Below are 27,999 nucleotides of genomic sequence, written 5' to 3'. Positions count from 1 at the left end.
GTTTGCAAAACAGTCGCAGTAAGATGGCGCTGTCTTGCGGGGCGGACAGAGGATCCCACAGCATGGATAAGAGCATTACACTCCCCCCAGATGAAATTTTCCGCAATTTAGAGAACGCCAAGAGGTTCGCTATAGATATAGGTATTATCACATGCGAACTCGTACCCTTGTTTTTTTCTCAAACGTAGTACAGTCACTTGTGGAGTTTGGACGTGTCAGAGTTTGTTGGGCAGGGCTGCGTTCAAACCTGTTAGCGCGTGCTGCTAATCTGACAGTTTGTTCAATTCATGTGAGGAATAACAACACTAACATTATTTATGAAGACTTTGAGGCTGTAAATACCCTCTGAATAATCTTTATTAGAGAAATATAGCGTAGCGGAACGAGGACAGATGTTTTTAAATTTTTTTTTTTTTTTTTTTACTACTGGGCTGCAAGTGCAAACATGTCATATTTTTTAATGAACCTAAACAACCTGATATGTTAATAACATAATAGTAATCGTATAAGACAATGTTAAATGTATATGAACATAGAATAAAGAAACTATTTACCTCATCTTATCTGACAGGTGGCTCTTTGACAAAACTGGCATATTACTCCACTGTCCAGCATAAAGTTGCCAAAGTCAGGTCGTTTGATCATTCAGCGAAGGTAAGCTTGCAGGTAAGACTTTTTCATTTAACCCCATGATTACACATAACATTAAGGGCCTTTTTGGAGACAAGGGAGGCAGTGTCAGAAAATCTGATGAGAAAGTCATGTACTGTGCAAAAAGTAAAACTATACAAATATTAGTTTTTGTTAGAAGGGCTCCTATTATTCTTGTTTACATTTTCAACTTCCTTTAGTGCATAATGTTGCTGGGGGTTTTTTGCATGAAAAAGATCTGCAAAGTTACAAAGCACAAAGTCCACTCCAAAAGAGTTTCTGGGCCTGTCCCAATACCTACGCTTGCAGTCTTGGCCGCTTGAGAATGCATGCACACGACAAAAAATGGCAACACTCCGTGCACTCAAAATCCACACCGTCTCTAATACAGCTTCGGTGTGGTATCCCATCGTCATTCATCATGTTCAGGAGCTCACAAGCCCCAAAAGAGTGAAATGTTGAGGAGAACTTTGCGGTGTAATTAATTTAATTAGATATCACACATAATTTGTGTAAAATGTAAAGTATTGCACATTTTATTGTTACAAAGATGTGTGTGTGTATTATGTAAAACATTTGCAACTGCTTTTTATCGCTTGATTAGAAGCACCACAATTGGGTGCAATTCACTAATGAACAGAATTATTATTTTTTTAAAGTGCAAAGTATTACATGTACACAGTGTAAAAACCCCTCGTTTTTACAATACTATGTTGTAAGTGTGTCCCACTGATTAAAGGGGTCATATGATGCTTTTTTAAAGATCATTATTTTGTGTATTTGGTGTAAAAGAATATGTTGACATGCTTTAATGTTCAAAAAACACATTATTTTTCAAATACTGTACATTATTGTAGGTCCTCTATGCCCTGCCTCTCTCAAACACGTCGTTTTCTACAAAGTCCCTCCTTCCGACAAGCGCAGTCTGCTCTGATTGGCCAACTGGCACAGTGCATTGTGATTGGCCGAACACAGCAAGCACTCGTTGGAAATGTAACGCCCCTTTCCATAATCGCCAGCTTCATCTTTCAAAATAAATGTAAAGACAATTAATAATGTCCTTAGTTTTACCATCAGTTCAAGCCTGAAAGGGGAACAGAGTCGCGTGACAGACACGGTGATGAAGCTCGTATGTGTTTGCACACAAACCGCGATTAAGAAAGCGGACTCCACTGTGATGTGACCCTGTCTCTCTCTCTCTCTCTCTCTCTTCCCTCAACTTAGACGAGTTGATATGTACCTCTCCCATCTCAGTGCATGCACTCAATCGCTGTAGCGCGCGGCGCCACTATGCTAGCGTTTATCTTAGCACCATTCATTCCTTAGGATCCAAACAGGGATGAATTTAGAAGCTACCAAACACTTCCATGTTTTCCCTATTTAAAGACGGTTACATAAGTAGTTACACGAGTAAGTATGGTGACACAAAATAAAATAAAAACTAATAACAAAACATACTTACAGTCGCTGATTCAGAAGCGCCAGATTGTCATAGGAAAGTCAGAATTACCTTCTAGGTAATTATTCTTCTAGGTAATTATTATAAGGTAATTACCTAGGTTCACGAAACGGTCGTCAATAAAATGTGTTACTGTTCTGTTGTAAGTAATCTTAATGATTCCTAAATGCATCTACTTTCGGAAGGCCAAATAAAGTGCTTTTGCTTTCGCCTACAAACACACAGTGTCTTGCTGACATGGCTGCATCAACACTACTGAAACCACGCCTTTTTTCTTTGCGGGAACATTTGGGCGGCATTACGCAAATATTTCCACATCGTGACGTAGACATGTGGGGGCGTGTTTAAATGAGCCGTTTTAGGGGGGCGTGGGCGAGTCTTAACTTTGATAAAGAATATCTCTTTGGTTTTGAGACTTTAGTCTTTGCAACTTCAGGGATCTTATCTATGCACAATCAGCTTGTAACTCTCCAAAGAGAAAGGAAAACTTGAGATCGCATCATATGACCCCTTTAATTAAAAGTCCTACACACTAGCGGTCTTAACGCCCACTTGAACACTTGGGCCAAATATGTCATGTAAGTATGTACATTATGTACGTTTTTATTATGTATTTCTCAACAGAATTTCTTACAATAAAAAGTAAAAGAGCATAGTGGTCATTAACTGTTATAGATGACGTTAATGGCATGATCCATATGCATATGGCATATGGTCTATCAAGGTGTTGCAGGATGTATTGCAGTCCCTTTTTGACTGCATAGCGTTCTTGGTAATAAATTAATGGTAATTTTAAAATTTAAAAGCAATGCCATAGAGGAACTGTTTTGGGTTTCCCAAAGAACAGTGAAGAGTTAATAAAAAAATAATTTGTGTAAAGAACATTTTATATAATAAAAAGGTTTCATGGATGTTACTTTATATTAAGATTCTTTGCATTAACATTAGTTAAAACAAAAGTTTTATAATTATTTAATTGTGTATTTTTTCATGTTACTTCTTTCTAGGAAACAGATGGTGACCCTCTTTATGAGATATCTGTACAGGAAGAGATCACTGCCCGTCTTCACTTTATCAAGTTTGAGAATGCTTACATTGAAACCTGCCTAGATTTCATTAAAGATCACCTGGTCAACACAGAAACCAAAGTCATCAAAGCAACTGGTGGAGGGGCACACAAGTTCAAGGACCTGATAGAAAAGAAGTTAAAGCTAAAGTAAGTAATATTTTATAGCTTACTGAGAATGATACAGACATGCTTGGAGTTCAAGGATTTGTTGTAGGTTTGTTGTAATGTTAATTCAATTGTATTTTTTTCTCTTAGAGTGGACAAAGAAGATGAAATGACTTGTCTGATTAAGGGATGCAACTTTGTTCTGAAGAATATCCCCCATGAAGCTTTTGTGTATGCTAAACATGCTGATTCTGAATTCCGGTTCCAGAATACACATCCAGACATCTTCCCCTACCTGCTTATAAATATTGGCTCTGGTGTCTCAATAGTAAAGGTATATCTGTACTGCACTGGATCTAGATGCCTCTGTTGCATTATACACACAAAACAATACAAATCCTGAGTTTGCAGACTTTCTAAAGGAAGCAACTGTTCCTGTTTTTGAAGGTTGAAGCGGAGGACAAATTTGAGCGTATTGGTGGCAGTTCTATAGGTGGTGGCACTTTTTGGGGTCTTGGAGCTTTACTTACAAAAACCAAGGTGGTTCATTTCGTGAAGTATTACTTGGAATTTCTACATTTTTTATTTTTTATTTATTTTTTAAATTTCACTTAATTTTTTATTATTTTTTATTATCCCTTCTCATTCTCTGTCTTAGAGGTTTGATGAGCTTTTGCAGTTAGCATCCAAAGGACAACACACAAATGTGGATATGCTTGTTAAAGACATCTATGGAGGTGCTTACGGGTCCCTGGGATTAACTGGCGATCTCATTGCAAGTAGCTTTGGGAAATCAGCCACCACAGACAAAGGTAAAGCAAAAGAATAAATACAAAAGTGGTTTGATTGTAACATGAGGCAGTTTATTGTATGGCCTGTTTTCCTCACCCAGGAAGAGTCATTTGACCCTTCACCCAGTTTGCTTTGTTATTAATGTGAAATGAAGCCAAAAGTCTTTGGTTTCACAAAGGCATACATGAGGAAAGTGTAACAGAGTTGCAGTGTTACTTTTTAAGGTCTAAAATAACATCTGCACGGTTTTGCACCATGAATTCAATGAAAAGTTTACATGGCAGATCTCACTTGGGCATTTTGTTGTATATTGCTCAGAGTTCTCCAAAGAAGACATGGCAAAGAGCCTATTGCACATGATAAGCAATGACATTGGACAGCTTGCCTGCCTCTATGCCAAACTGCACAACCTTACCAGGGTCTATTTTGGAGGATTTTTCATTCGAGGACATCCTGTTACCATGCACACCATCACCTATAGCATCAATTTCTTCACTAAGGTCTCCAACCTTTTTTTCTTAATTATAATACTGTATCAATAATGATTATGTGAGTGTTTGATACAATGAATAATATTGTCAAATTCTGTCAAATATGTTTAATTTATCATTGCCCCAGGCACTCGATTTCCTATCACCTAATTCTCTTTCTTCATGTGTAATACAGTAATACAATGACAATGTTATCCCCTGCTTACATTCTCAGGATATAAATCTTATTACATATTGCTGTGTTATGTGAGCATTTTGGATAAAGAATTGTGTTTATTTGTAGGGGGAGGTCCAGGCTTTATTTCTAAGACATGAAGGATATCTTGGTGCTATTGGGGCCTTTTTGAAAGGGGCAGAAGAAGACAGTAAGCTGTTGTTGTGTACACAATCAAACTTGAGTATTTGCTGCAGTGAGTGTAGTTTGTTTAACCTACATGTTTCTTTGTGTTAGATCCTAACCAGTACAGCTGGGGAGAGAACTATGCTGGCAGCTCTGGTCTCATGAGTGTATCTCCAGAGCTGAATCCTGTGCAGCGGGCTCGTAGTGGAACGGTAATTTGCACAAAAGATCAGGCCTCTAGAAAATTTGCTGTTGCAGTGTTTTTTTTTTTTTGCATATCTGTTTTGAAAGACAAAGTAGATTGTAGCCAATTGAGATGCATGCTCCTTATCTTTCATGACCTATTTTATGTTCTCTGTAATGTTCTTATTTCATCTCTTTTCTTTTTTCTTTTCTTTTCCTCTTCTCCATCCGTCCATTCATCCATCCATCTTCTCTATCTATACCCTAATATTTTCCCTTCAGTTTCCAGTAAGTACATTTCCATCCAGGTTTTCTTGTGGTTTTCTCTGCATGCTCTTTCCTTTAAAAAAAAAAGAAAAAAAAAAATGAAAAGCAATCTCTGGTAGCATTTTCAGCATTTTTTTTATCATTATGAATGTGATGTTGCCATGGATATTATCCAGTGTGATGCACTTATTTCTCATGAGTGTAAACGATGCAGATTATCTAGTTGTAGATGAGAAATCACTGTCTGGAATGTTTGACAGCTGTGGGAAATTTGTCATAAAGGTAGCGTTTTGATTGCACTGTAAGAGCCCCTTTACACAGAACACGTTGTTGTGTTCCACTGTGCTACTTTTTACTTGTTTTCCAATGCAAACATGCGCTAAACAGACTTCTTTAACTGTTGCACCACTTGTCATTGTCAGGGCCAGATTATCCATAGACGGGATTGGGCGAGTGCCCTGGGGCACCAGCCAATAGGGGGGCACAAAGTGATTAAGATAATGACTAGACCTTTAAAATATTTTTCGTGTTTTGTAAATTTATACATAAAGAATTGCGATTGGGTCAGGTCACAGTTTTGCCCCCTCCCCCCTGTCAGAGTGGATAGGCAGCATCGCGGTTGTGCGAAACGTAAATTAAAAAAAAAAGAAAATATCATGACACATAGCCAGGGCTCTACAATGTGACCATTTTAGTCACATTTGCGACTGAAAAGTACTGCGTGCGACTATCAAAAAATATTTAGGAGCACCTGTGCAACTAACCCGATTAGCATATTGTATTTGAGCTCAGGGGAGCTTCAAAGATGTCTACTTACTGTTATTCAGAATCCACTCACTGCTCAAAATACTGGAGTTTTGTTCATTGCTGAGTTATGCAAGCTCACAAATCCTCTCGTTATAAATAACAAACAAAGTGTAGACAGGGTGTAAATAAGAGATTCGTTGTTTCATTGATTATAATGGAGCTTTGTGAGATTGCGATGAACTGGAGTGAGTGACAGCTTTTAAAGGTTATTAAGGGAGTTTGCAAATGTGGTATTAAATGAATACAACAGTTCAATAAACAATAAGTTAATATTAAGTGACATTCATTGTATGACTTTAACAATATTGCCTGATTTTTCTCTATTTCTTCAATGAAAATAGTTTCAAACAGTCACAGCTGAGCCACTGCTGAGTGTTTCATTTATGAATGAACCTGCGTTTTTAAATGAATCTAGTGAGTCAATGATTCAATTACACATTCATAAAGACAGTCACTTGCTTTGTTCCTGAATGAATCAGCCGTTCAAACAAATCAACTGAATGAATGATTCAGTGATTAAAATCAGTGACTTACCGCCACCTGCTGGCAGTTTTATTTTTAAAGTGTCATTTCAGTTATTTCACCCTAGGGCACTACACTGTGTTGATCCGGGCCTGGACATTGTTTTTCAGTGTCTCACACATGAGCGCCACATAAAGTTTAGCTCATAAAGATGTGTCTGAAGACACTTCCTTCTTTTCCATTTAGCAGCCTTGTAGTTCTGCAGTTGGATATTATTGCATCAGTGTGAATGGCCCTTTTGGGCTATAGCCACAAATAATGGTTGTTTTGGGTGGTGAATAGAGTGCTGCAGAAATGATGTGTTTTTGCAGGCCAAAACCCAGAAACGACCATTTTAGGACTTCTGGTTCCATGGTCCCGAAATCAATGAGTTTTTTTTAATGGATTTTAAATGCCTGAAATAAGATCAGTGGTTAACACAAGTTCAGGATATGTTTTTTGTTTTATTCTATGGCATAATATACAACAGTAACACGTACTATGAATTATAAAGCTTTTATTTGTGTTGAAACATACTAGCATGTGCGAGGCTAAATAGTAGTGTCAAACGATTAATGGCATCTAAAATAAAAGTTTTTGTTTACTAGGGGTGTCCCCGACTAAGGATTTACAAAGTCGAATCGGAATTTTCAAATCTTGCTGATAGTCAACTGATAGTTGAATCATATGTTTGGAGGCGAGGACGTGCAAAATACATTACCAAGAGTCAAGTCAGACATTCGACAGTCATAATTACTGACGTTAACACGCAGGGAAAATGTGTAACGGACGCCTCGAAGATACAAACGGGATAAATAATGTTTTATGTTTTGATTAAAAGATAGTTAACATTAAACATCAGCGAAACCCTAAGAATTCAAAACTTTTTTTTTTACAATAGTGCTCTCATTATAATTTTATGTATATGACAGTAGTTATAAATAGTCTGCATTTCTGTTTTGAGCTGCGCGGGCTGAAGATGACCAGTAGAATGAAGCATCTGATAGCAGGTTTTTACTCCTCATTTATCTCATAAATAATACACTTCGTTATATACAACATAACGTTAATATTACGACTTCTTATAGGCTATCTGCACAAAATGCCCCGAATGCATGAACGTGTCTGCGCTGCTCTGAATGAACTCAGTCTTTGTGGACACGTTCTTCACGCAACAACGTGCAGAAACACGGCAACTAAACTCTAAAAATTCACAGTGTTTTATTAGAATAGTGTTCTCTAAAGAGATAATCACTGTAGTACTACAATGAAGCGCTTTACTGCAGCACAACTCAACCAAAAGCATCTTATACGATATAAATAATATATACACGATATATATAAACCGGCTGAAATGTTTTGTAATCACTTGTACCCTACCTGATCGAAAAAATCCAGTCTTTCAAAGATTTAAATCCCTGCCACCAAGATGCTCCTCTGTCGGTCACGGATTATGGAAAGTGAAACTTAAATCTATAGCAGTGGTTGGATTTATTCAGGCACGTTAAAATATTTATTTAAAGCTTCCTTCTTTTCAGATTCTTATTTACACAGCATTATCTTAATAGGCTGTATATTAACTTATTGGGAGAAAACCGGTAGTTCTATGTTAAATCAGACGTTGAGCACCCCCCATATAGCCAAAACGGCATGATCATAACACCCCTCGAATATTCGACTGTGAGACTGGGAGTCGAATCAGGCTCCTCCTATCGAAGGATCGAATCGTTGACCATTCGGGGTCACCCCTAATATAAACCGGCTGAAATGTTTTGAAATCACTTGTACCCTACCTGATCAAAAAAATCCAGTCTTTCACACTGCCTGTGTCAGTTTGTGTTTTGTTAAAGATTTAAATCCTTGCCGCCAAGATGCTCCTGTCTGTCACGGATTATGGAAAGTGAAACTTAAATCTATAGGGGTGGTTGGATTTATTCACGCACATTAAATATTTATTTAAAGCTTCCTTCTTTTCAGATTCTTATTTACAGCATTATGTTAATAGGCTGTATATTATTGGGAGAAAACTGGTAGTTCTAAAATCAGACATTGAGCACCCCATATAACCAAAACGGCATGGTCATATACTCTGCGAATATTTGACTGTGAGATTGGTAGTCGAATCAGGCTCCTCCTATCGAAGCATCGAATCGTCGACTTTTCGGGGTCACCCCTGTTGTTTACATAGTATATGTGTGTGTACTGTGTGCATTTATTATGTGTATATATAAATATACACCCATGCATGTATATATTTAAGAATAATGTTACCTTTATATATTAAATATATTTATTATATAATATAAATTATATGAATATAATATTTTCAAAATATATACTTTGTGTGTGTATTTATATATACATTTACATAATAAATATACACATTACACACAGATATATTATGTAAATAAAAACTTTATTTTGGATGCGATTAATAGTTTGACAGCACTATGGCTAAATGAGGTTGTCTGCGATTATTAAATGTCAATTCAACCGAGAGGAAAAGTCATCCACTTATTAGTAAATTTTCAGCGCCTCATTGTGTTTATAATTATGGTTTTGCAGACTATTCTAACTCAATTGTATAGTCTTCAGTCACAATCTTGGGCTTGCTCTCTCTAACATCTCTTTCTCTCACACCCCCTGTCAGGTTGGGAGGGGCAGAGGCACCAGTTTTCTCATTTTTAATAGCTGGAAATACTCAACTTATCCATCTTTATGCAATAATAATTATTTTGAATTTCATGCTGTTACTGTAACACATTCTGTAAAACTCCATACTGTAGTAATTTATTGCCTTCCAGGTAAATTGGGCACCATTTTAGGGGATCCGGATCTGCTGCTGTCCTTATTCCCTGAGGATGGCAGCCTGCTTGTTGTCTTTGGTGACTTCAGCATCCACCTGGAGAAGCCTTAGGCTGCAAAGTTCAACTCTCTCCTATCCTTATTCAATTTTAAATGGCTCACCATCACGGGAATTGAAAAATCAGGCAACCAGCTCAGCCACATTTACACATCCAGCTGTATCACAGAAAATGTTTTGGTAAAACCCATTTCTTATCATGTTTTTATTACTTTTAATTTCAATTTACATCTTATGTCCCACCAACCCCCTGCCAGTTGCATTCAGACAAAACCTACACTCATCCTCTCTTCCGTCTCCCACCCAATTCTCACCACTAGATGTGAAAAGTGCTAGACTCTTTATCATCACTTTGACTTCCTGTCTAGACAGTATCTGTCCTCTATCCTCCAGGCCAGCGTGTACTACCCCTTCTAATCCCTGGTTATCCGATGTTCTCCGTGAACACTGGTCCAAACTCAGGGCTGCAGAGAGAAAATCATGCAAATCAAAAGATCCAGCTGACCTGAGTATGTATCAGTCTCTGTTTTCATATTTTTCTGTTATGGTCCACACTGCCAAAAATTCTTATTTCCACAAGATTAACAGTGCTTCAGATGCACACAAACTCCTAAACATTCAACTCTCTCCTCTGCCCACTCCCACCACCACTTTAACAGCTGATGATTTAGCTAATTTCTTCACGTATAGAACTATAACCATCAGTAGTTTGTTTTCAGCTCCACACACACAAGAACTCCATCCACAGCCAACAGTCTCTTCCCCTCCTCCTTTCCTCTCAGAGTCGAAAGTATCTAAAATTCCCTTCTGCAGTCATCCTACCACCTGCCCTCTAGCCCCTGTCCTCTCACACTCCTCTATAAGCCATTTCTCCTACACTTTTACCAGCACTCGCACACATCAACACATCTCTCCCCACAGGCACTTTCACCACTATGTTCAAGCAGATTTGGGTAACCCCACTGCCTAAAAAACTACACTAAACACTTTACTTATAGACAGTTACAGACCTGTCTTGCTCCTCCCATTTATAGAGAGAACTCTTCCAACGATTTATGTCCAAGCAAGTATCATCTTTGCCTTTCAAAGAATAACCAGCTGAACGAGAACCAGTCAGGTTTTAAAAGTGGCCATTCAACTGAGACTGCCTTGCTGTTGGTCACTGAAACTCTGCAGATTGCGAAAGCTAAATTCAAATCATCGGTTTTCATTTTGGTTGATCTATCTGCCGCATTTCACACTGTCAATCATCAGATCCTTCATCCCACCCTCTCATCATTGGGGATTATAGCAACTCCACTTCACTGTTTTGAATCCTATCTCTCAGGTAAGTCTTTCAGGGTTGCCTGGAGATCCAGAGCACATCAGCTGGTCACGGGGGTTCCTCAGGGCTCAGTTCTTGGACTCCCTCCTGTTCTGCCTATACACTACAGCACTGGGACCCATCATGCAGGCACATGGTTTCTGGTGCCATTGCTGTGCTCTATTTTTCATTTCAACCAGATGATCCAACGGTAGCTGTATGGATCTCAGGCTGCCTGGTGGACATCTTGGATGAAAGAACATTACCTCCAGCTCAACCTGGCAAATACAGAGCTTCTCATTATTCCTGCCACTTTGACTGTATAGCTTAATTTCACTGTACAGTTAGGCTAGGTTTATCAACAATAATCCGATCAAGTTCAGTCAGAGCTCTTGGGGTAATCTCTGATGACAATCTGACCTTTAAAGACCACATTGCAGAGACCGCACAATCATGCAGGTTTGCATTGCACAACATCAGGAAGATCAGGCCTTTCTCGACGGAGCATGCTGCACGACTTTCTGGCTGGGCTTCCAACACGTACAATCATACCACTATAGATGATTCAGAATGCAGCAGCATGACTGGTCTTAAGCGAGCCCAAGAGAGCCCACATCACACCTCTCCATCTCTCTGCACTGGCTACCGGATGTGGCTCACATGAGGTTCAAGACATTGATGCTTGCATACAGAACAGCCAAGGGCTCTACACCATCCTATCTCCATTCACTCTGAGGCTACATCCCCTTCAGAAGCTTGAGATCTGTAAGTGAGCAACGCCTCATGGTACCATCACAGTGAGGAACAAAATAACTTTCGAAAATGTTTCTGTTCATTATTCCTTGCTCTTGGAATGATCTTCCAATCCCCATCTGGCACACAGAATCCCTGATAATGTTTAAGAGACAACTGAAAACTCTTTTGTGAGCACCTAACTGCATCCTGCAAAAAAAAAAAAAACACTTTTCCTTAATTCCTCCCTGTTCTGGCTGATACTTTTCTGAACAATGTCAGAAATGTATTACTAGCACTTCTTGTATTTATTACTTATGATGAATCGCTTGTTGTATGTCTCATTTCATTATTACTTTGGATAAAAGTGTCTGCAAAATGAATAAATGTAAATGTGTTGGGTTTTTGTCAAGGGATCCAAGATAATGATAACTTCTGGGTTGGCCTACAAAAATGTATCACTTCAGCATTCTATAGGAAAGAATGAATATTTATATCATGAGTGAACCCTTAAGTTAGGTGTGTATGCCTGTTTTATTTTTTGAACCTCTTCTTGGTATCATCAAATGTCTGCTGGGGAGTAATAGCCTTTCCTGTGCAGATGAATGCACAAATTAACTTTATTCATTGTCTCCAGTTTGACATGTTGGAGATGGACCGTCTGGAGAGGCAGCTAGTCAACCTCCCCCTGCTGCAGGACCCGACCTCTTATATTCCAGACACGGTGGACCTGACTGAGGATGCATTGGCTCGGGAGTACTGGCTCTACTGCTTTGAGGACGCATTGGATGGGGTAAGTCCTCCAGGCTCTGTATTTTTGTCTTTCATTTTGCGACTTTGATTATTAATTTGCTATGCTAACTTTAGAAAATATATATGTAATCTCACAACTCGGCATAATGGCCGGTCAACTGCAGGGCGTTCACACTGCACTTTTTGTTCCATTGACTTCCATTCATAATAGGGCTGTCAAAAAAAAAAAATCGAATTTTGAATATTCGTCGAATTGAAAATAAAAATCCAAATTTTAATGCAAAACGTTGCGTTCAAATTTTTGGGGTGCGTCAGGCAGCCTTATCTGGCACACGAGATGCGATGATGATGTAGGTAAGTATAATTGCATTTTAATGCTTTTTTTAGCCTATCCAGTTGAACCTACTGGATATGTTGATCATTTAAAATACTGCTGAAAAGAACATCAATGCGGAGATTGTTGTTTATGTCAAAACTGGAACCAAGCCGTTCACACAGAATGCATATTTATCGCATTTTCAAGAGGGACATCTATCACCGCTGCACTCGCGTCTCGCAAAAGAGAGTCGGATATTTAGAAAGCCATTTAAAATTATTGTAAGTTCAACTTTGAAAAAACATCGGGACATGTCTCTCCCCATTCCACTGCATCTCATGTTTTTAAATGAAACAAAGTAACTTTACTCTTTGTGATTGGTTTTCTATGCTTTGAAATAAACTTGTATACATGATGCTGTTTTGTTTCTAATTGTTTAATCAACTTAATTATATAAGGTTAAACATTATTTTAAACATTTTGCACATTTTTCAAAGATAGTCGTGTTATTTTATGCTATGAAGAACCGTGGATTAGTAATATTTTGCTCAATGTGCCCTCTTGTGGCCTCAGGAGAGAAGCCAAAAGCTTTTTTCCCCCTAACTGAAATTATGCCTTTTAAATTAGAATATAATTCGAATTTTGATAACATTTAAGTACAAAATTTGAATTTAGTTTTTCAGCCATTTTGACAGCCCTAATTCATAAGCATGCAAATGCGTCAGACCGGAAACGCAAAAACCCATGTGAAAGTTTCGTATTTCACTGCGTTCCAAAGTTCATGCTTGGAACTTTTTTTCGCAATTTGCATCATGTGAAACTGTGTGACCAATAGCAGATCGATACGTCACAGCATAGCTGAATTAAAAGAACATAAATTTAAAGCTGCAGCACTGCAGGAAAGTGGAGTGGATGGTATGTGTTTACATTTTAGGTGTATTATTATATGTTGTGTTGAATTAAAGTTTTTAAAAAGACGCTGCAGAGCATGACGTCATATCACGACTGTTGCAGCATTCAAGGAAATTTTGCATGCTCAAAGTCAGTGTTACCGTGGCTTTATTATTACCAACAACCACCCACTGGGACTTGAATTTCTTTTAGTTCAAATAAAGAAACAAGACAGAAATAAATTTCTGGTCGGTTATATGTTGATATGTAGATGTTTTGATGTCACTAACCTGGCAAACTCTGTAAAAGTGATTAGTACTTTAAAGCTGCAGTCTGTAACTTTATTTTGGTTAAAAATGATCCAAAATCAATATTTCAGGAAGTACATAACCAGCCAGTGTTCAAAACTATCTCCTTACTTTTGCCCGACTCACAATGGTAAGCTTATAATGTTTTCTAATTTGAGTGGTACTGGTTGGAATTTGCGGGAAATTTGAGCATGCTGCCACATCACTACATCACATCTGTAAACATAAAGTTGTCCCAGCTAAAAGGCTATCGCATGTGAGGATGCTGCAGGTGGCGGATCGTTTATAGCCTTTTCTCACAGCAGCTGGAATAATTAAATTGATCATTTTGATGGCGGATTGTAATCCAGAAAGGATTGTGTGTTTATGAAACCCATGTGACTGAAGTGAAATTATATTCCAGTTTTAAATGGGCATCTGGTTACAGATAGCCTGGGATTACACAAGATTTGTATTTTAAAGAGAACCAGTTTGAAGGAAGAATAAATTGCTTTTTGGGTTAAAAGAATTTCTTAATATGAAATTTGAATGGTATGACAATTAGAGATTAAACTGTACAGAAACTGAAATGTACATGGTAATACACACTATATACACAATGTTAGTCACGCAATGCTGTTTTTGTTAACATTAACAATTTGAGAACAAAGTATAATAATGTGCACGGTTTGATGTGATATGAGCTAACCGATCGTTAGATTTAATCATCATTGGTAGCGCAATTTGTTGTAATGCTTTTTTCCTCAGTTGGTCAGAACAAACGTGGTAGACTTGTTACTTGCTTGTTTAGATGACAATATCCGATGAAAATTCTTATTTGGGTCATATATTCCAAGATGTAGGCTTGATTCCTAAGTACAATATCCACATCAGTGCAGTGACTGACAGCCACACATACTCCTCAAAACATTAGATTCACCCGTGCTGGAGCCGTGCCTGAGCACAACCCATTCAATGAAGATAATTCAGTAAAAAACAAATGAAGGTTTTCAAACAGAGATTGCAACAAAGAGGCAAAACTTACGAACTGCAGCTTTGAGGTGAACCTATATGATATGTGACTGTTACGTAACTTCAGTGTGATATGATGACCAGTCTTTCGTCGTGGCAACATATCTAGTTACGTTGTCAAATCTGGAAAAATGTAATTCCTGAATTCTTTTCCAAAACGGAACTTTGTGTCATTTTGTCAGTTAGCAAAGCAAAGAGGTGTGATGCTCCGCGTAATAATCTGCTCTGTTCCAGTGCACTCCGTGCAATTGACCTATTGGTAAGCCCCTCCCCTCAAATGCAGTTGAGCCAATGGCAGTCGAGTATCAGTTGCATGGGGAGCGGAACTCAGACATAGAGAAACATTGGAAGATCCGAAGCTCTCATGGGTTTGATGGTGTTATTGCTACAAAAATGGAAAAAACGATGTGCCTGGGGTACTTGTAACACTGATTCCAGGTGTCCTGAGAGGATAGGCAATAGAATTAATTTTATTACATTTCCTAAGCCCAAACAAAACAGAGCAAAATGTCCCTAAGCATTAAACCCCAATCCCAATGATGATGAAAACGTTCATTTTCTGGTTGTCATACTCTCATTAAGTTACAGTTTTCATCTGCTCAAGCAGAATGTTAATGTCATCTTGTGCTTCATCAAGGTATCTCTGGCTAAAACTAGCTAACGTTGAAGTCAGTAAGTCCATGCTAACGTACAAACCGAAATAGCGGACTGTTCTCGCGTCTTGTACAGTGTAGGTCAAAAACACATAAATGAAGGTCTACATTTCAGTGCCTCTCCATATTAAACTGGTTAAATGTATATTAATTGAATTTTACCCTGTTGTTCCAGGATGTTGTCATCTGCGATCGTGACTTCTCCTGTTTGCATTGTGATCTGTATCTTTGCATATTTATTTTGAAATATTTTAAATATCCCTCCATGGCATATTTAAGTCCCACTTAAATGATGGTCCTTCTGTGTGTCAAATATATCGAAAGCATCTTGGGACAAGGTTTTCACACTGACAGCTGTCATTTTAAGCCAGTTAGCAGTTTGTTTGTCCGAGGGAGCAACAGTAACTAAGGAGGGGCGGGGCTTACCGATAGGTCAATTGCTCACGGTCCAAGCCAACGCTACATTCATATACCGCTTACTCATCGTTAAAAAGTTGTTAGCTATGATTCGGCTCTGACATCATTAAATTCTCATTCTGTTTGTAATTAATTTGTTGAATAAATGTCTCAATTTCAGAAGGCCTATAGATAATAGTTATGATATTTGTGGCTTTAAAGTAATATGTTATGAAGTAGGTTAGAAATAGACATGACATGACTTGACTGGATGGTGCTTTGATCACTTATGATCATTTCTCACTGCGGTTATTTTTGTTGTATATTTGTTTTGTTATTAAGGGGAAAGCACACGGAACACATTCACATATTCATCTAAATGACACTTTTCATCAGTCTGGATGTTGGGATGTTCGTTAACATTACAGCACTGCAAAGGGATTTCAAACATTATTTTATCCATAAGCAAAAAACGAAAAAGAACATTGCTGTTAGTAGGCTATATCACAAAATTAAATTCAGTTTCTCCACACTTTTTCATATTGCCCTCTTACTTCATACTTGACTTTGATGTTTACTGTGCATTTAAGGTTATTTAACTTCATTAAAACAATATTTGAGCTCCATAACCTTTTATTTTACTTATTTTACATATTCTTGAACCAGCATATCACAAAGAGCATTCTGGGTTGAGAGAGTGGCCCAGAGCGGACTAATTGAGTCAAAAAGGCTCTCTTCGCTCTGGAGGAAATATGACCACCCCGCTCCGCTCACATGCTCTGTCAGTTAGTAATTGTGACATTGTCGTGGATCCGTAGTTTTTTGGTCATTTTTATTTATTTTTTTTCCTTTGGGCAGACATGCAATAGTTTAACTTTATTTATGTCCTCATTTGCTCAAACTAATTTAAAGGCTAATTTGTGAGAAGTGAATGAAGAATACAGACTAATTAATTAATTAATTTCATGTATTTGAAAAAAAAAAAAAACATAAAAATGAGCAAAACACTTATCTAGAAGCATTAAAAAAATCTTAAATAAATAATAACATTAAAAGTTGTACAGAAAAAAACAATATGACCAAACTTTTATTGTGGCAACACAACGTAAATAGGGTTGCAGACAACACTAGCAAATCCATTATTTATTTTTGGCTATCAATTTCATTTTTATTAAGCTATCGTGTTTATTTTTTCAATCCAGAAATAAGAAATAACTTGTATCTATCAGGCAGACAATAATATAAAGTAATAATAAATAAGTAAATAAATGAATGAAAATAATGGAGCAGCGGCCAAATCAGTCAGCAGGACAAATCAGTCAGTATTGTTTTTTTCTGACTGCAGGGCTTCAGGCTGTGCACATCAATGCTGTTTATGTTCAGGTCCAGTTGGGTTCGAAAATAAATGGCATCAAGTCGGACAGATCTAATTTTATCAGGTCTGTCTCGGGTCAGGTTTTTCTTTAAAAAAATTGGGTTTGGTTAAAAAGTGATTCAGGTTGGGTACAGATTTTAGGAAGCGACAAGACCTCTGGACAGAATCATTAATGGGCTCTGTTGTCTTTAGTCACATTGCACTGCGTTTGGTGTAGATGTGGTTTATTACGAATATATTGTACATACTGTAACTAGAACATTCTTGGTTATCTTATAACCGTAGGAGTTGGTAATTTGACGGTAATGACATTATGAGAATGCAATATTCTAAGATTTTTCCACAACAAAACTAAGAAAAACAAAGAAATCATGAAAGTTCATGAACTCATTTTGTTTTTCAACAGGTGGTGAAGCGAGCCATAGCTAGCCAGAAAGACCAACCAGAGGCGGTGGAAAGGGGGGAGAAGTTTCGCCAGAAATACCGTCATAAACTCCAGACTCTTCGGCACCAGCCTTTGTAAGAGCAACCATGAACCTTCAGTCTCTGCCACGGCTCATCAAGGGTTCATTCTTCAGCTTGGACTGATATATCTGTCGCTTAATATTCATCAAGATCTTAGTAGATATTAGGATGTTTTACGAGTTATTGTCTTGTAGTGTGTGTGTGCTTGAGTGTTGCTGGATGAGTGTTTCTCTCTTCTAATGTAGCTTGCCTCTCCTCTCATCTCTAGTGCTTATGGATCCCTCACCGTCAGAAGTCTTTTAGACACAAGAGAACACTGTTTAAACGAGTTCAACTTTCCTGACCCCTACTCTAAGGTTTACATTGAATCTTGAATCATCCTTCACCTTGCCTGTGGTGCTTCAAATTACATCAGTTCCCCATAGTCTCATATTTAAAATCTTGTAAACTTGTTTTTCTTTTAATTAGATTGTTTCAGTCTCTATCTCTATGCATCTGTGTGTCTGTTTTCAAGTGGTTAAACTATGTTAGTGGCTTATCGAGTTTATCATACTTAGTCTGATTCTCTGTTTTTCTGTAGATTAAGCAGAAGGAGAATGACATGGCCCTGAAATACTATCTGAAGGTAGTGAAGTCTGTAGAGGAGCTGAGCTGGGAACAGAGACAGTTCACTTTGGTCAAAGGCCTCTTGGCTGGCAACGTTTTTGACTGGGGAGCCAAAGCCGTGTCAGAGTGAGTGTACTGATGAGTATGCTAGAAGATTTTTATTTATTTTTTATTTTTCACAGACATTGGGTTTATTCTTACCTTTGAATTGTTCTTTAGCGTGCTTGAATCAGATCCAGAGTTTGGGTTTGAACAAGCAAAACAGCAATTACAAGGTATGAAAACTTATTTTAAACTATTAAAATTATATAATAATAATAATATTATTTGTTCTATCTATATTTCTATCTATATCTAATCTATATACTTATTCCCAGAGAGGCCATGGCTTGTGGATGCCTACAACCAGTGGCTTGAAAGACTGAAGGTCAGATCTTAAATCGACAATGTCTTTAACACGCCTCTCAAATGCTGTATTGAACTTCATATTAAGCTGCAATCATGCTGTTTTAACCCTAAAAAAAGCCTTTTTTAAATTTTAACCCTAAAAAGGCCAAGACCACAAAGAGACATTAGAAAATGAATTTTCGCATCACACAAGTTCAGGATTTAAAAAAAAACAAAAAAACTTTTATTTTTGATTTTAATGTTTGAATATGTCGTCCCTTTGAGGGTATAAATTGATTGAAAACAGAATACTTGTTTGGCAAAGCACGCTACCACATTTTAGCAACATTTTATTCTCTCATAACTTACAGTAAACATATGTTGTAATTAGGGATGTTCATTTTAACCGGTAACCGACCGATAAGAATTTTGACCGATTAATACAATCAGTTAAACGGTTTAAAGTCACTTATTTATTTATTTATTTATTTATTTTTCAGTAATTTATCAAGATATTTTAAAAGGTTTAATGCATGGTTAAAATAAGCTACGCGTATTAAAAAAAACAAAAACAAAAACTTGTTTTAGAGAGAAAAACAAAAAAAAAAACATAAGTCGCATTTTATTATTTCATTCAGAAATGCAAATTACAAACATTATAATAAACACTGTAAACATAGCTATGCTATTTTAGTTCCCCTCACTCCACAACAAATCCTTTCAATTAACAGTAGGCTATTTAGAAAAGAACAAGAATTAAAAATGTAAGAAGCTATAGCGACAAACCAAAACAAATTAAGGCTAAAACGAAACTGAAACCAATGTTGGGTCTCTCGTTCGACACAAAATCAAATGTTTCCGTATTCGCGATGTATTTGAATGCCAAAATATTATTTACCTTTTATGTATAGGCCTACTTTACTCGCGTTCCAATATCCACGTAAAACAAAATGTTTTGCATAACCTCACGGCGGTACGGTGATAACGCTTAACGGCACAGATTTTACTACATATTTAAACTGAGCAGTGTTTTTTTTTTTTTTCCTTTTCATATGTTTGACTGATTGTTTTTTTATAATGATAATGAACAGGCTGCATTGTCAAAGTAGTGTGCGCGCATGCGGCGCTGGAGAAATCACTTTTTTATTATTATTTTTTTCCTTCTAACAGTGGAAGCAACTACTCCTTTTAGTCATGAAGATAATCGGAATTGTAAAAGGTTAGGGTTGTTTGCTGCTTTTTACGCATGTAAAATTAATCCCCGGAAAACAAATGTTAGTATTTTTAACGGGTCACAGACACTTATTCTTTCTAATTTAATTTTATTTCTAATTTAAAATAATCTTGTCGGTTAACGGTTAATAATCGGTTAACGAGCGTCAGTTGTCGGTTAGGAAAAATAACCGAAATGAACATACCTAGTTGTAATATTGTGTTATACAATAATTACAATGTCTATTTATAAATATATTAGTCTCCTGTATCACATTTCGTACACAAATTTCAAGATCAAAAATTTGCTGATAAACCTGTTGTACACAATTTACTTTGTGCCTTCTGCCCTCTAATTGATAGTGCTTTTTTATCAAGTGTTTTTGCTGTGAAATCTGTCATGATTTTTATAATGTTTTTATTGATTTATAATGATTTTTATAAGAATAACTTTTATATTGTTAGTAATAATTTAAGAAGAACATGTACTGGGCTGAACCAGCTTGTTTTCTTGATTATGCGTTTATCATTTTTTAATGTAAAAAAAGTTTTTTTATTTTTTCTTCTCATGTTAAAAATCAAATGTCACATATAGCACAACAGGATTTTCAGGAAGGTTTATTTGCGTATCTCTCAGTAATCACTGAATTGCAATGAATTGGACACATGAGCCATAAAAACCTTATGTATGAAATACAATATTAAACAAAAACACATGTGCAAACTCATATTTTGGACATATATGTTGATAAAAACAATAACACCTTAATAATGTTTTGTCATTATAAAATAAACATGATACTGCTGACAGATTATTTTCAGTTTTGATGTATAAGAAAGGGAGAGTGAGAAAACAGTATTAATTTTATTTTTTATTTAATTTCATTTTAAAATGTACAGTATCTCACAAAAGTGAGTACACCCCTCACATTTCAGCAAACATTTTACTTTTGGATATATTTTATATAACTTGGATATATTTTAGAGTAGTCAATATGCAGCTTGTATAGAAGTACAAATTTACTGTCCTCTAAATATAACTCAACATATAGCCATTATTGTCCAAATAACTGGCAACAAAAATGAGTACACCCTAAGTGAACATGTCAAAACTGTGTCCAAAGTGTCAATATTTTGTAGGGGCACCATTGTTATCTAGCACTGCCTTAATCCTCCTGGGCTTGGAGTTCACCAGAGCTGCACAGGCTGTTGCTGGCATCCTCTTCCACTCCTCTATAATGCCATCACGGAGCTGCTGGATGTTAGACACATGGTGAATGCCCCACAGGTGTTCAATAGGGTTCAGGTCTGGAGACATACTTGGCCACTCCATCACCTTCAGCTTCATCAGCAAGGCAGTTGTCATCTTGGGGGTCGTTATTATGTTAGAAAACTGCCGTTCGGCCCAGTTTCTGAAGGGAGGGCATCATCTTCTGTTTCAGAATGTCTCAGTACATGTTGGAATCCATGTTTCCCTCAATGAACTGCAGCTCCCCAGTACCAGCAGCACTCATGCAGCCCCAGACCATGAAGCTACCACCACCATGCTTGACTGTAGGCAAGATACAATTTTCTTGGTACTCCTCACCAGGGCATCTTCACACATGCTGGACACCATCTGAGCCAAACAAGTTTACCTTAGACTCATCAGACCACAGGACATGGTTCCAGTAATTCATGCTTTTGGCCAGGTTGTCTTCAGCAAACTGTTTGCAGGCTTTTTTGTGAGCCAGCTTCAGAAGAGGCTTCCTTCTGGGACAACGGCCATGCAAACTGACTTGTTGCAGTGTGCGGCGTATGGTCTGAGCACTGACAAGCTGACCTTCCACTTCTGCAACCTCTAAAGCGATGCTGGCAGCACTCATGCATCTGTTTTTTGAAGCCAGCTTCTGCACCTGACGAACAGCACAAGGATCTAACATCTTTGATCAACCCTTGCAAGGCCTGTTCCGAGTGAAACCCGTCTTGGAAAACCTCTGTATGCCACTGGCCACTGTACTATAACTCAGTTTCAGGTTGTTACTGATCTTCTTATAGCCTCGGCCATCTTTGTGGAGAGCAACAACTCTAATTCTCAAATCCTCAGAGTTCTTTGTCATGAGGTGCCATGTTGAACATCCAGTGGTCAGTATGAGAGAATTGGGTAACACTTTATAATAACTGCACACTATGAATCATTAGTTAATCATTAGTAAACAGTCAATTCATCATTTATAAAGCATTGTTCCAACATTAAGAGGCATTAGTAAGCAGTTTATAAATACAGCTATAAATGTTTTGTTCTTGAGCATATCTATAATGTTTAATAATTGTATTTTCATACTTTATTAATGATCAGTTTGTAATTTCTAAATTATTACGTTATTTACAAACCAGTTATTTAGGAGTTGTCAGTGGTTCATAAGATCATTTAGAAAGTGTAAGTAAATGATTAATAAACTATTTAAATGTACATTTATAAATCTTATTATTTAGACACATGATAATAGTTGCTCAGTGTGTTAATAAATGCTTTATTAACACATATTCCTGCTGTAATTCATGATTAAGTCAGGTAGTTATAAAACATTTAGTAGTTGCCAGCCATCTATTTTTGTGAGCTCATCTAAAGTGAGGACTATTCATACCTCGTAAAGCATTTACAAAGGAGATTTAAACGCTCATTTATCTTCCAAACAGACAAGTTAAACAAACACAACACAGAGGGATACAGAACACAGAAATATTTTTTTCATGATGCAAAAAGGAAACTGTACAACTAAAAAGAAAAATTAAAGTTAGTTTCATTTTTTTTTTTCATCTTGAAATAAATATTTCTGAGTTCTGTATCCCTCTGTGTTGTGTTTGTTTATTTTTTTCTGTTAGGAAGATAAATGAGCCTTTAAATCTCTCTTTGTAATAGATATGCTTATAAATCAAGAACAAGGCATTTATAGCTGTATTTATAAACTGCTTACTAATGACTATTAATGTTGGAACAATGCTTTATAAAGGATGAACTGACTATTTACTAATGCTTGCCTAATGATTCATAGCGTGCAGTTATTATAAAGTGTTACCGAGAATTGTACTCAAAGCACCAAATTTTAACTGCTCTAAAACAAGATACACAAATTTGTATAGTCCTGTCAAGCAGACAAAAACATGAACGTGATGAATAGGACATGTGGCTTTGCATGGTTAAACGACACAGCTGTTTTCACGTAGGGTGTACTCACTTTTGTTGCCAGCTTTTTTGACAATAATGGCTGTATGTTGAGTTATTTTCAGAGGACAGTAAATCTGTACTGCTATACAAGTTGCACATTGACTACTCTAAAATATATCCAAGTTTTATTTCTTTAGAATTGTCCCTTGAAAAGATATACTAAAATGATTGCCGAAATGTGAGGGGTGTACTCACTTTTGTGAGATACTGTACTTTTAATTGTAGATTAAGAGGAAAAGAGGAATTATGGATGAATTAAATCAATGCAGATATCCGTTTTGTTTTTATGCCAAAACTAACAGTTCCAAAAATCCAGTTCACTAAAAGGTTATCAGTAAAACCAATATGTCATTATGCTTCTACTTAACCATCAACATTAGAACAATGGTCATAGAAAATATATGTGAACAAACGTTTAGTCTGAGATCCTTTTAGGTGCACGTGTGAATTATATTGGTAATTATTAGTAAACATGCCAATTGTGTGGGTCGAATATTTTTTTTCTTATGACTCTATGTTGTTACAGACTGATAATGTGCTGCTTTGCAGTATATTTATTTACTAATGTTAACAAAACAAAAATCACAGCAACTGGCTTGGAATTTGAAAGTGGAGTTTGTAACTTTTTAAACGTACATGTTGCATCTAATGTCTACCCTGGCCTGTTTTTAAACATGGCTAAAAACACATATTTTGCATCTGTTTCAGGACATTGTGCATACTATGAATTTAATATTTTGTCTGAAAGCATGTTAAACAATCTACAGTCTTCCTGGTCTTGATTTGAAGGCGTACCTACTGGCTTTCTTTTACAGGGTCCTCCTCATAAATGTGCATTATTTTTCGTAGATAATAGTGGAATAGACATTATTCTTGGGGTTTTCCCTTTCATTAGAGAACTTCTCATCAGAGGCACAGAGGTAAGTCAACAACAATACACATGAGTCTTTTCAGTGTGTTCTTACATTTTTAGTTACATATGCGATTATGTTGGCTTTTAGGTTGTTCTTGCCAGTAACTCAGGCCCTGCCCTCAATGACGTCACTAACAGTGAGCTGCAGATCCTAACGGAGAGAATAGCTGCCATGGACCCTGTCATTCAGTGAGTGCTCACCCTCTTTACCAGGGTTAAAATAAAATTGTTTAGTCTCTAGGGGTTGGGAATCGAAAATCAATTCCAACAGAATCGGATACTTAAGGTCAGGAATCAAAACCTTGTTGTAAAATTCAAATTTCAATTCCACCTATCAATTCCTGTGTGCACATCTTTTTTTTTAGGTGGTGAAAAGGGGCTGTTAAAAATGTATTTATCTTTTGAATCATTCATTCAAGAGATTAATTCAAAAACACTGATTCATCCAGTAATGAAACAAGTAAATCTTGAATGAGTCATTGAATCATTCCATTCATAAATTCTATGAGATTTTGTTTAGTTGGCTAAGATTTTTTCTTCAGAATTGTTAGAGAACTACAACCTCCATTTAAAAAAAAAAAGTCTCAATTTATCCATAATCGTGCCGTTCTATTTTGCACACAAACGGCTCTTAATTGAGTCTAGTTTTTATGTAGCTGGCTGATTTTTGTTCATGGTATTCAGCAGCAATTAAATGTTTTGCAAAAAGAGACAGAATAAATATGTTTGATATCTAAATGTTTGACTTCTAAATGTTTTTTTTTTAACCACATTGGAATCAAAACTGGGAATCAATTAGCAGAATCCGAATTGAAATTGATCAAATTCAAACGATACCCAACCCTAGTAGTCTCTCACCTATGTAGAATGTAAATATGAGTATAGATAATGTCACATGACAACTACAGCCTTTGTGCCCATGTATGGAAAGATATTCTGGACAATTTTTAAAGGAGTTACAAATTATGTGTTCACTTGCGTTTTCCATATGCGGACGCATAAATTGTGACATAATCCAAACGCAACTGCAAATCTTGCATTACCGAATGACTTTTCAAATTTCAAATGGAAAAGCAAAGTCCATTTGCAGCTGTATTTTCCATGTCTTACGCGTTATGAGCCTGTCAGATTTAAATAGCAATATTAATTACCATGTCTGCTTTTTTACTGTCTCTGCCAAAACTCAAATGGAATCACAGTTCCTTTAGCATTTGATTTTCTGATGCCTAGATTTGCAGTTTGCTCATGTGCATCAGTCGGAGTGTAAACACTGAGAGATCTTGAGGTGAAAAGCGTTTGGTTAATGGTGAATATTGACCTATTGTGTAAGTAAAAAGGGGGGAAAAAAACTTTAATTTTTGTTTTCAGAGGACCAAACTGAACAAAAATATCCAATAGGGTAGAAGATTGTGTATAACAGATTTTGTTATGGTAATAATTTAGAGGCCATAGAATGTTGTGTATCAAATGTGATACAGTAGGCTTTAAAGGGTTAAAGCTGTTAAAGAGGTTTAAAGAGGTTTCTTTGAAAAATAAATGTTGTGAAGCAATACACCCTTATTTTTTACATCATGCTGAAGTAACAGAAGGTTGAACATGTTTTTATTTTCTCTTTTTCAGCACTGCACTCAAAGAGGACAGACTCGCTTTGGTGCAGAATGGTTCTAGTTCTCCTTGTTTAGACCTGAGGTATAATGTTTTCTGTCTGTATTTGTATTTTCATTTATTGGAGTGAAACAGAGAGCCAATGCTGTGCGAGTTCCCTCTGCTTTAAACCATGGTCTCTCCCTTTGTTATTCATTCTTCAGTCGCCTGGACAAAGTCCTGGCCACAGTCGTCAGGGAGCGTGGCACAGATCTGGTGATCATTGAAGGAATGGGTCGGGCCATCCACACCAACTACTATGCCATGCTCAGCTGCGAGAGCCTTAAACTAGCCGTCATAAAGAACTCCTGGCTGGCCGAGCGTCTTGGAGGCAAGATCTTCAGTGTAGTCTTCAAATACGAGGTTCCTTCCAAAGTCCAAGAGCAACATTAGGGAAATTAAAAGGCTTTTAGAGCTAAAATGGCTAGTGCTGAAAGGAAATTGCGCTACCAAGGGTCCTCAGTGCTTTTTCCTGCGATTGACATAATGATTGTACTTGGGGTTTTCTTTTGCTTTTGCGTCCTTTTTTTAAATTTTTTATTTTTTTTTATCAAAATCAATAATAAGGGGGCAGTCGTGTGTGCCTGCTCTGAAATTGAATGTGCACGTCTGCTGTAGCCTCCCTCGTAACAATTGGATGACAGCTGTAGGGGCTTTTTCTTTTGATGAGATTGAATTTTATTGTTCTCAGACCAGATTCGGTTGCTGATGGTCACTCTGTTGAATTCAGGATGGATTGGAATGACAAATATAACATCTATGAACGGTTTTCAAATTGAATTAGTCCTAGTTATGAGGTCTTATGCTTTTCTCCTGCTGGATTTAACAATATATTTAAATGTATAAACCTCTGTTTATTAAATGTGGGTCTTTCTTTTGAAACATTGAAAACATAGCAGATTTTTTTTCTCTCATTTAGTCTTTTCAAATGAATATATTTTGTGTATTTCCATTTTTGACAAAAAAAAAAACTGCTTTCAAGTGAAGCTGGTATGTTTCTAATTTCACTCACTGCATTTGTTGCTGCCATACTGAATCATATCTCATCCAGCTGGCATTGTCTTTTAATGACTAGCACCTCTGTTCCCATGACAACATTTCGTAGTGACAATGATTTTGTTCTTTTAATACAATGGTGACCCAACAGAAGTGAATAACAAAAGCTTCTTGAATTAAATAGAATACTTGGCCTTTGAGTAACAATTTATGGGTTCTGATAGTTTTTTGTTCTTTGTTTTGTTTTGTATGGCCACTGTCCGGATGTGATAAAAAGTGGTGTAACTATTGGGACATACTCAAATATAAAGGGATAAAAGGCAGTTTTTATAATGGGCTATGTAACCATTAACACTAGATGTCAGTATTGTATTACAGTTGGTCCAAAACAGTTGCATTTCTTGCTAAAGGCAGATAGTATTGTATTTTATTTTATTTTTTTATTATTTGTCAGGTGCTCAGTAGGAAAAATGAGAGGGAACAGAGTCTGCAATGCCTGCTTCGGATATTGCACCATTATAATGTAATGCATTTGTCCTCAAGTTTGATGCAGATCTCACTTTCTACCATCTGTGGAAATCTTTGTAATCTAAAATCCATTTCAGGATTCTACAGCACAGTATTGCCTCACTATCACAGCTCTTTCTGTTTGAGAGAGAGACCGACAGTTTGTGTGAGTGTTTGCGTGAATAATAAAAATCTCAAATGTTTGAGACAATGGATAAGACAATGATTAGTTTGTGAGGACTAAACTTTAAAGCACAGTATTTCAGGGCTCTGTTATAGAGTAAGAAGCACGTTAATTGCTTTTGTTTCATTCTGATTGATTGGTTGGTTCTCTTCATGTATCTTGTGTGTTTGTATTGCGTACATGTGTGTGGTCCAGAAAAAAAAAATGTTCATACAGATTGACAGGATATGTATTTTCAGTATTTTAAACACAGTGTGTACAACATAATTCTGACTAAAGGTTTTATACTAATGGTCTAGAATGTGTAACTTCAGGAGTCATTCATTTGGGTGGTAGATTTGAAATATGCTTGTCACAGATGTCGAAAAAACAAGGATCTCTCTCAGACTAAAGCTGATTGTACAGTCCTCATTTATTATTTGGCCAAACGTACTTTACTAATGCATTAACTGTGAAATTTTGTAAAATCAGTTGTAAATATAACGTAAACTTGTACAGAGTGTACTGTTTATTTGCATATCTTGATGCATTCTCGAGATTTTAGAAAAAGATGCTCACTTGACAATCATATATAATTCTATGTCAAATATATTTTACACTGTCTTCACTCA

The 27,999-nt window shown here is 36.7% G+C and overlaps 1 protein-coding gene across 3 annotated transcripts; it reads left to right on the top strand.

The window, feature by feature from the left end:
• Positions 1-6: 6 nt before the first annotated feature.
• pank4 (pantothenate kinase 4 (inactive)) lies at positions 7-27,999 on the top strand. Of its 3 annotated transcripts, none has more exons than XM_058790444.1 (19): positions 7-141; positions 572-654; positions 3,118-3,326; positions 3,435-3,618; positions 3,732-3,824; positions 3,943-4,096; positions 4,395-4,576; positions 4,851-4,932; positions 5,019-5,119; positions 12,201-12,356; positions 17,673-17,785; positions 18,000-18,087; positions 18,312-18,463; positions 18,557-18,612; positions 18,715-18,764; positions 23,960-24,064; positions 24,146-24,246; positions 25,678-25,746; positions 25,866-27,999. In XM_058790444.1, exons 1-19 carry the CDS (start codon positions 24-26, stop codon positions 26,092-26,094), a joined length of 2,325 nt encoding a protein of 774 aa, XP_058646427.1. In that variant the 5' UTR covers positions 7-23; the 3' UTR covers positions 26,095-27,999. The 3 variants fall into 3 exon arrangements, with proteins under 3 accessions (XP_058646427.1, XP_058646426.1, XP_058646428.1); XM_058790443.1 differs by having other exon boundaries at positions 572-666; XM_058790445.1 differs by lacking the exon at positions 12,201-12,356 and having other exon boundaries at positions 572-666.

The sequence above is a fragment of the Onychostoma macrolepis genome, chromosome 11 (assembly GCF_012432095.1).
Source record: "Onychostoma macrolepis isolate SWU-2019 chromosome 11, ASM1243209v1, whole genome shotgun sequence".
Classification (NCBI taxonomy): Eukaryota; Metazoa; Chordata; class Actinopteri; order Cypriniformes; family Cyprinidae; genus Onychostoma; species Onychostoma macrolepis.
This window is presented reverse-complemented; position numbering and strand designations above follow the sequence as displayed.

Bases quoted from the DNA above. Each gene is read 5' to 3' on its own strand.
- pank4 (XM_058790443.1), top strand. From the start codon at position 24: ATGGCGCTGTCTTGCGGGGCGGACAGAGGATCCCACAGCATGGATAAG. The intron at 142-571 runs GTATTATCACAT...CTTATCTGACAG, and splicing joins GAGGTTCGCTATAGATATAG to GTGGCTCTTTGACAAAACTG. The intron at 4,097-4,394 runs GTAAAGCAAAAG...TATATTGCTCAG, and splicing joins ATCAGCCACCACAGACAAAG to AGTTCTCCAAAGAAGACATG.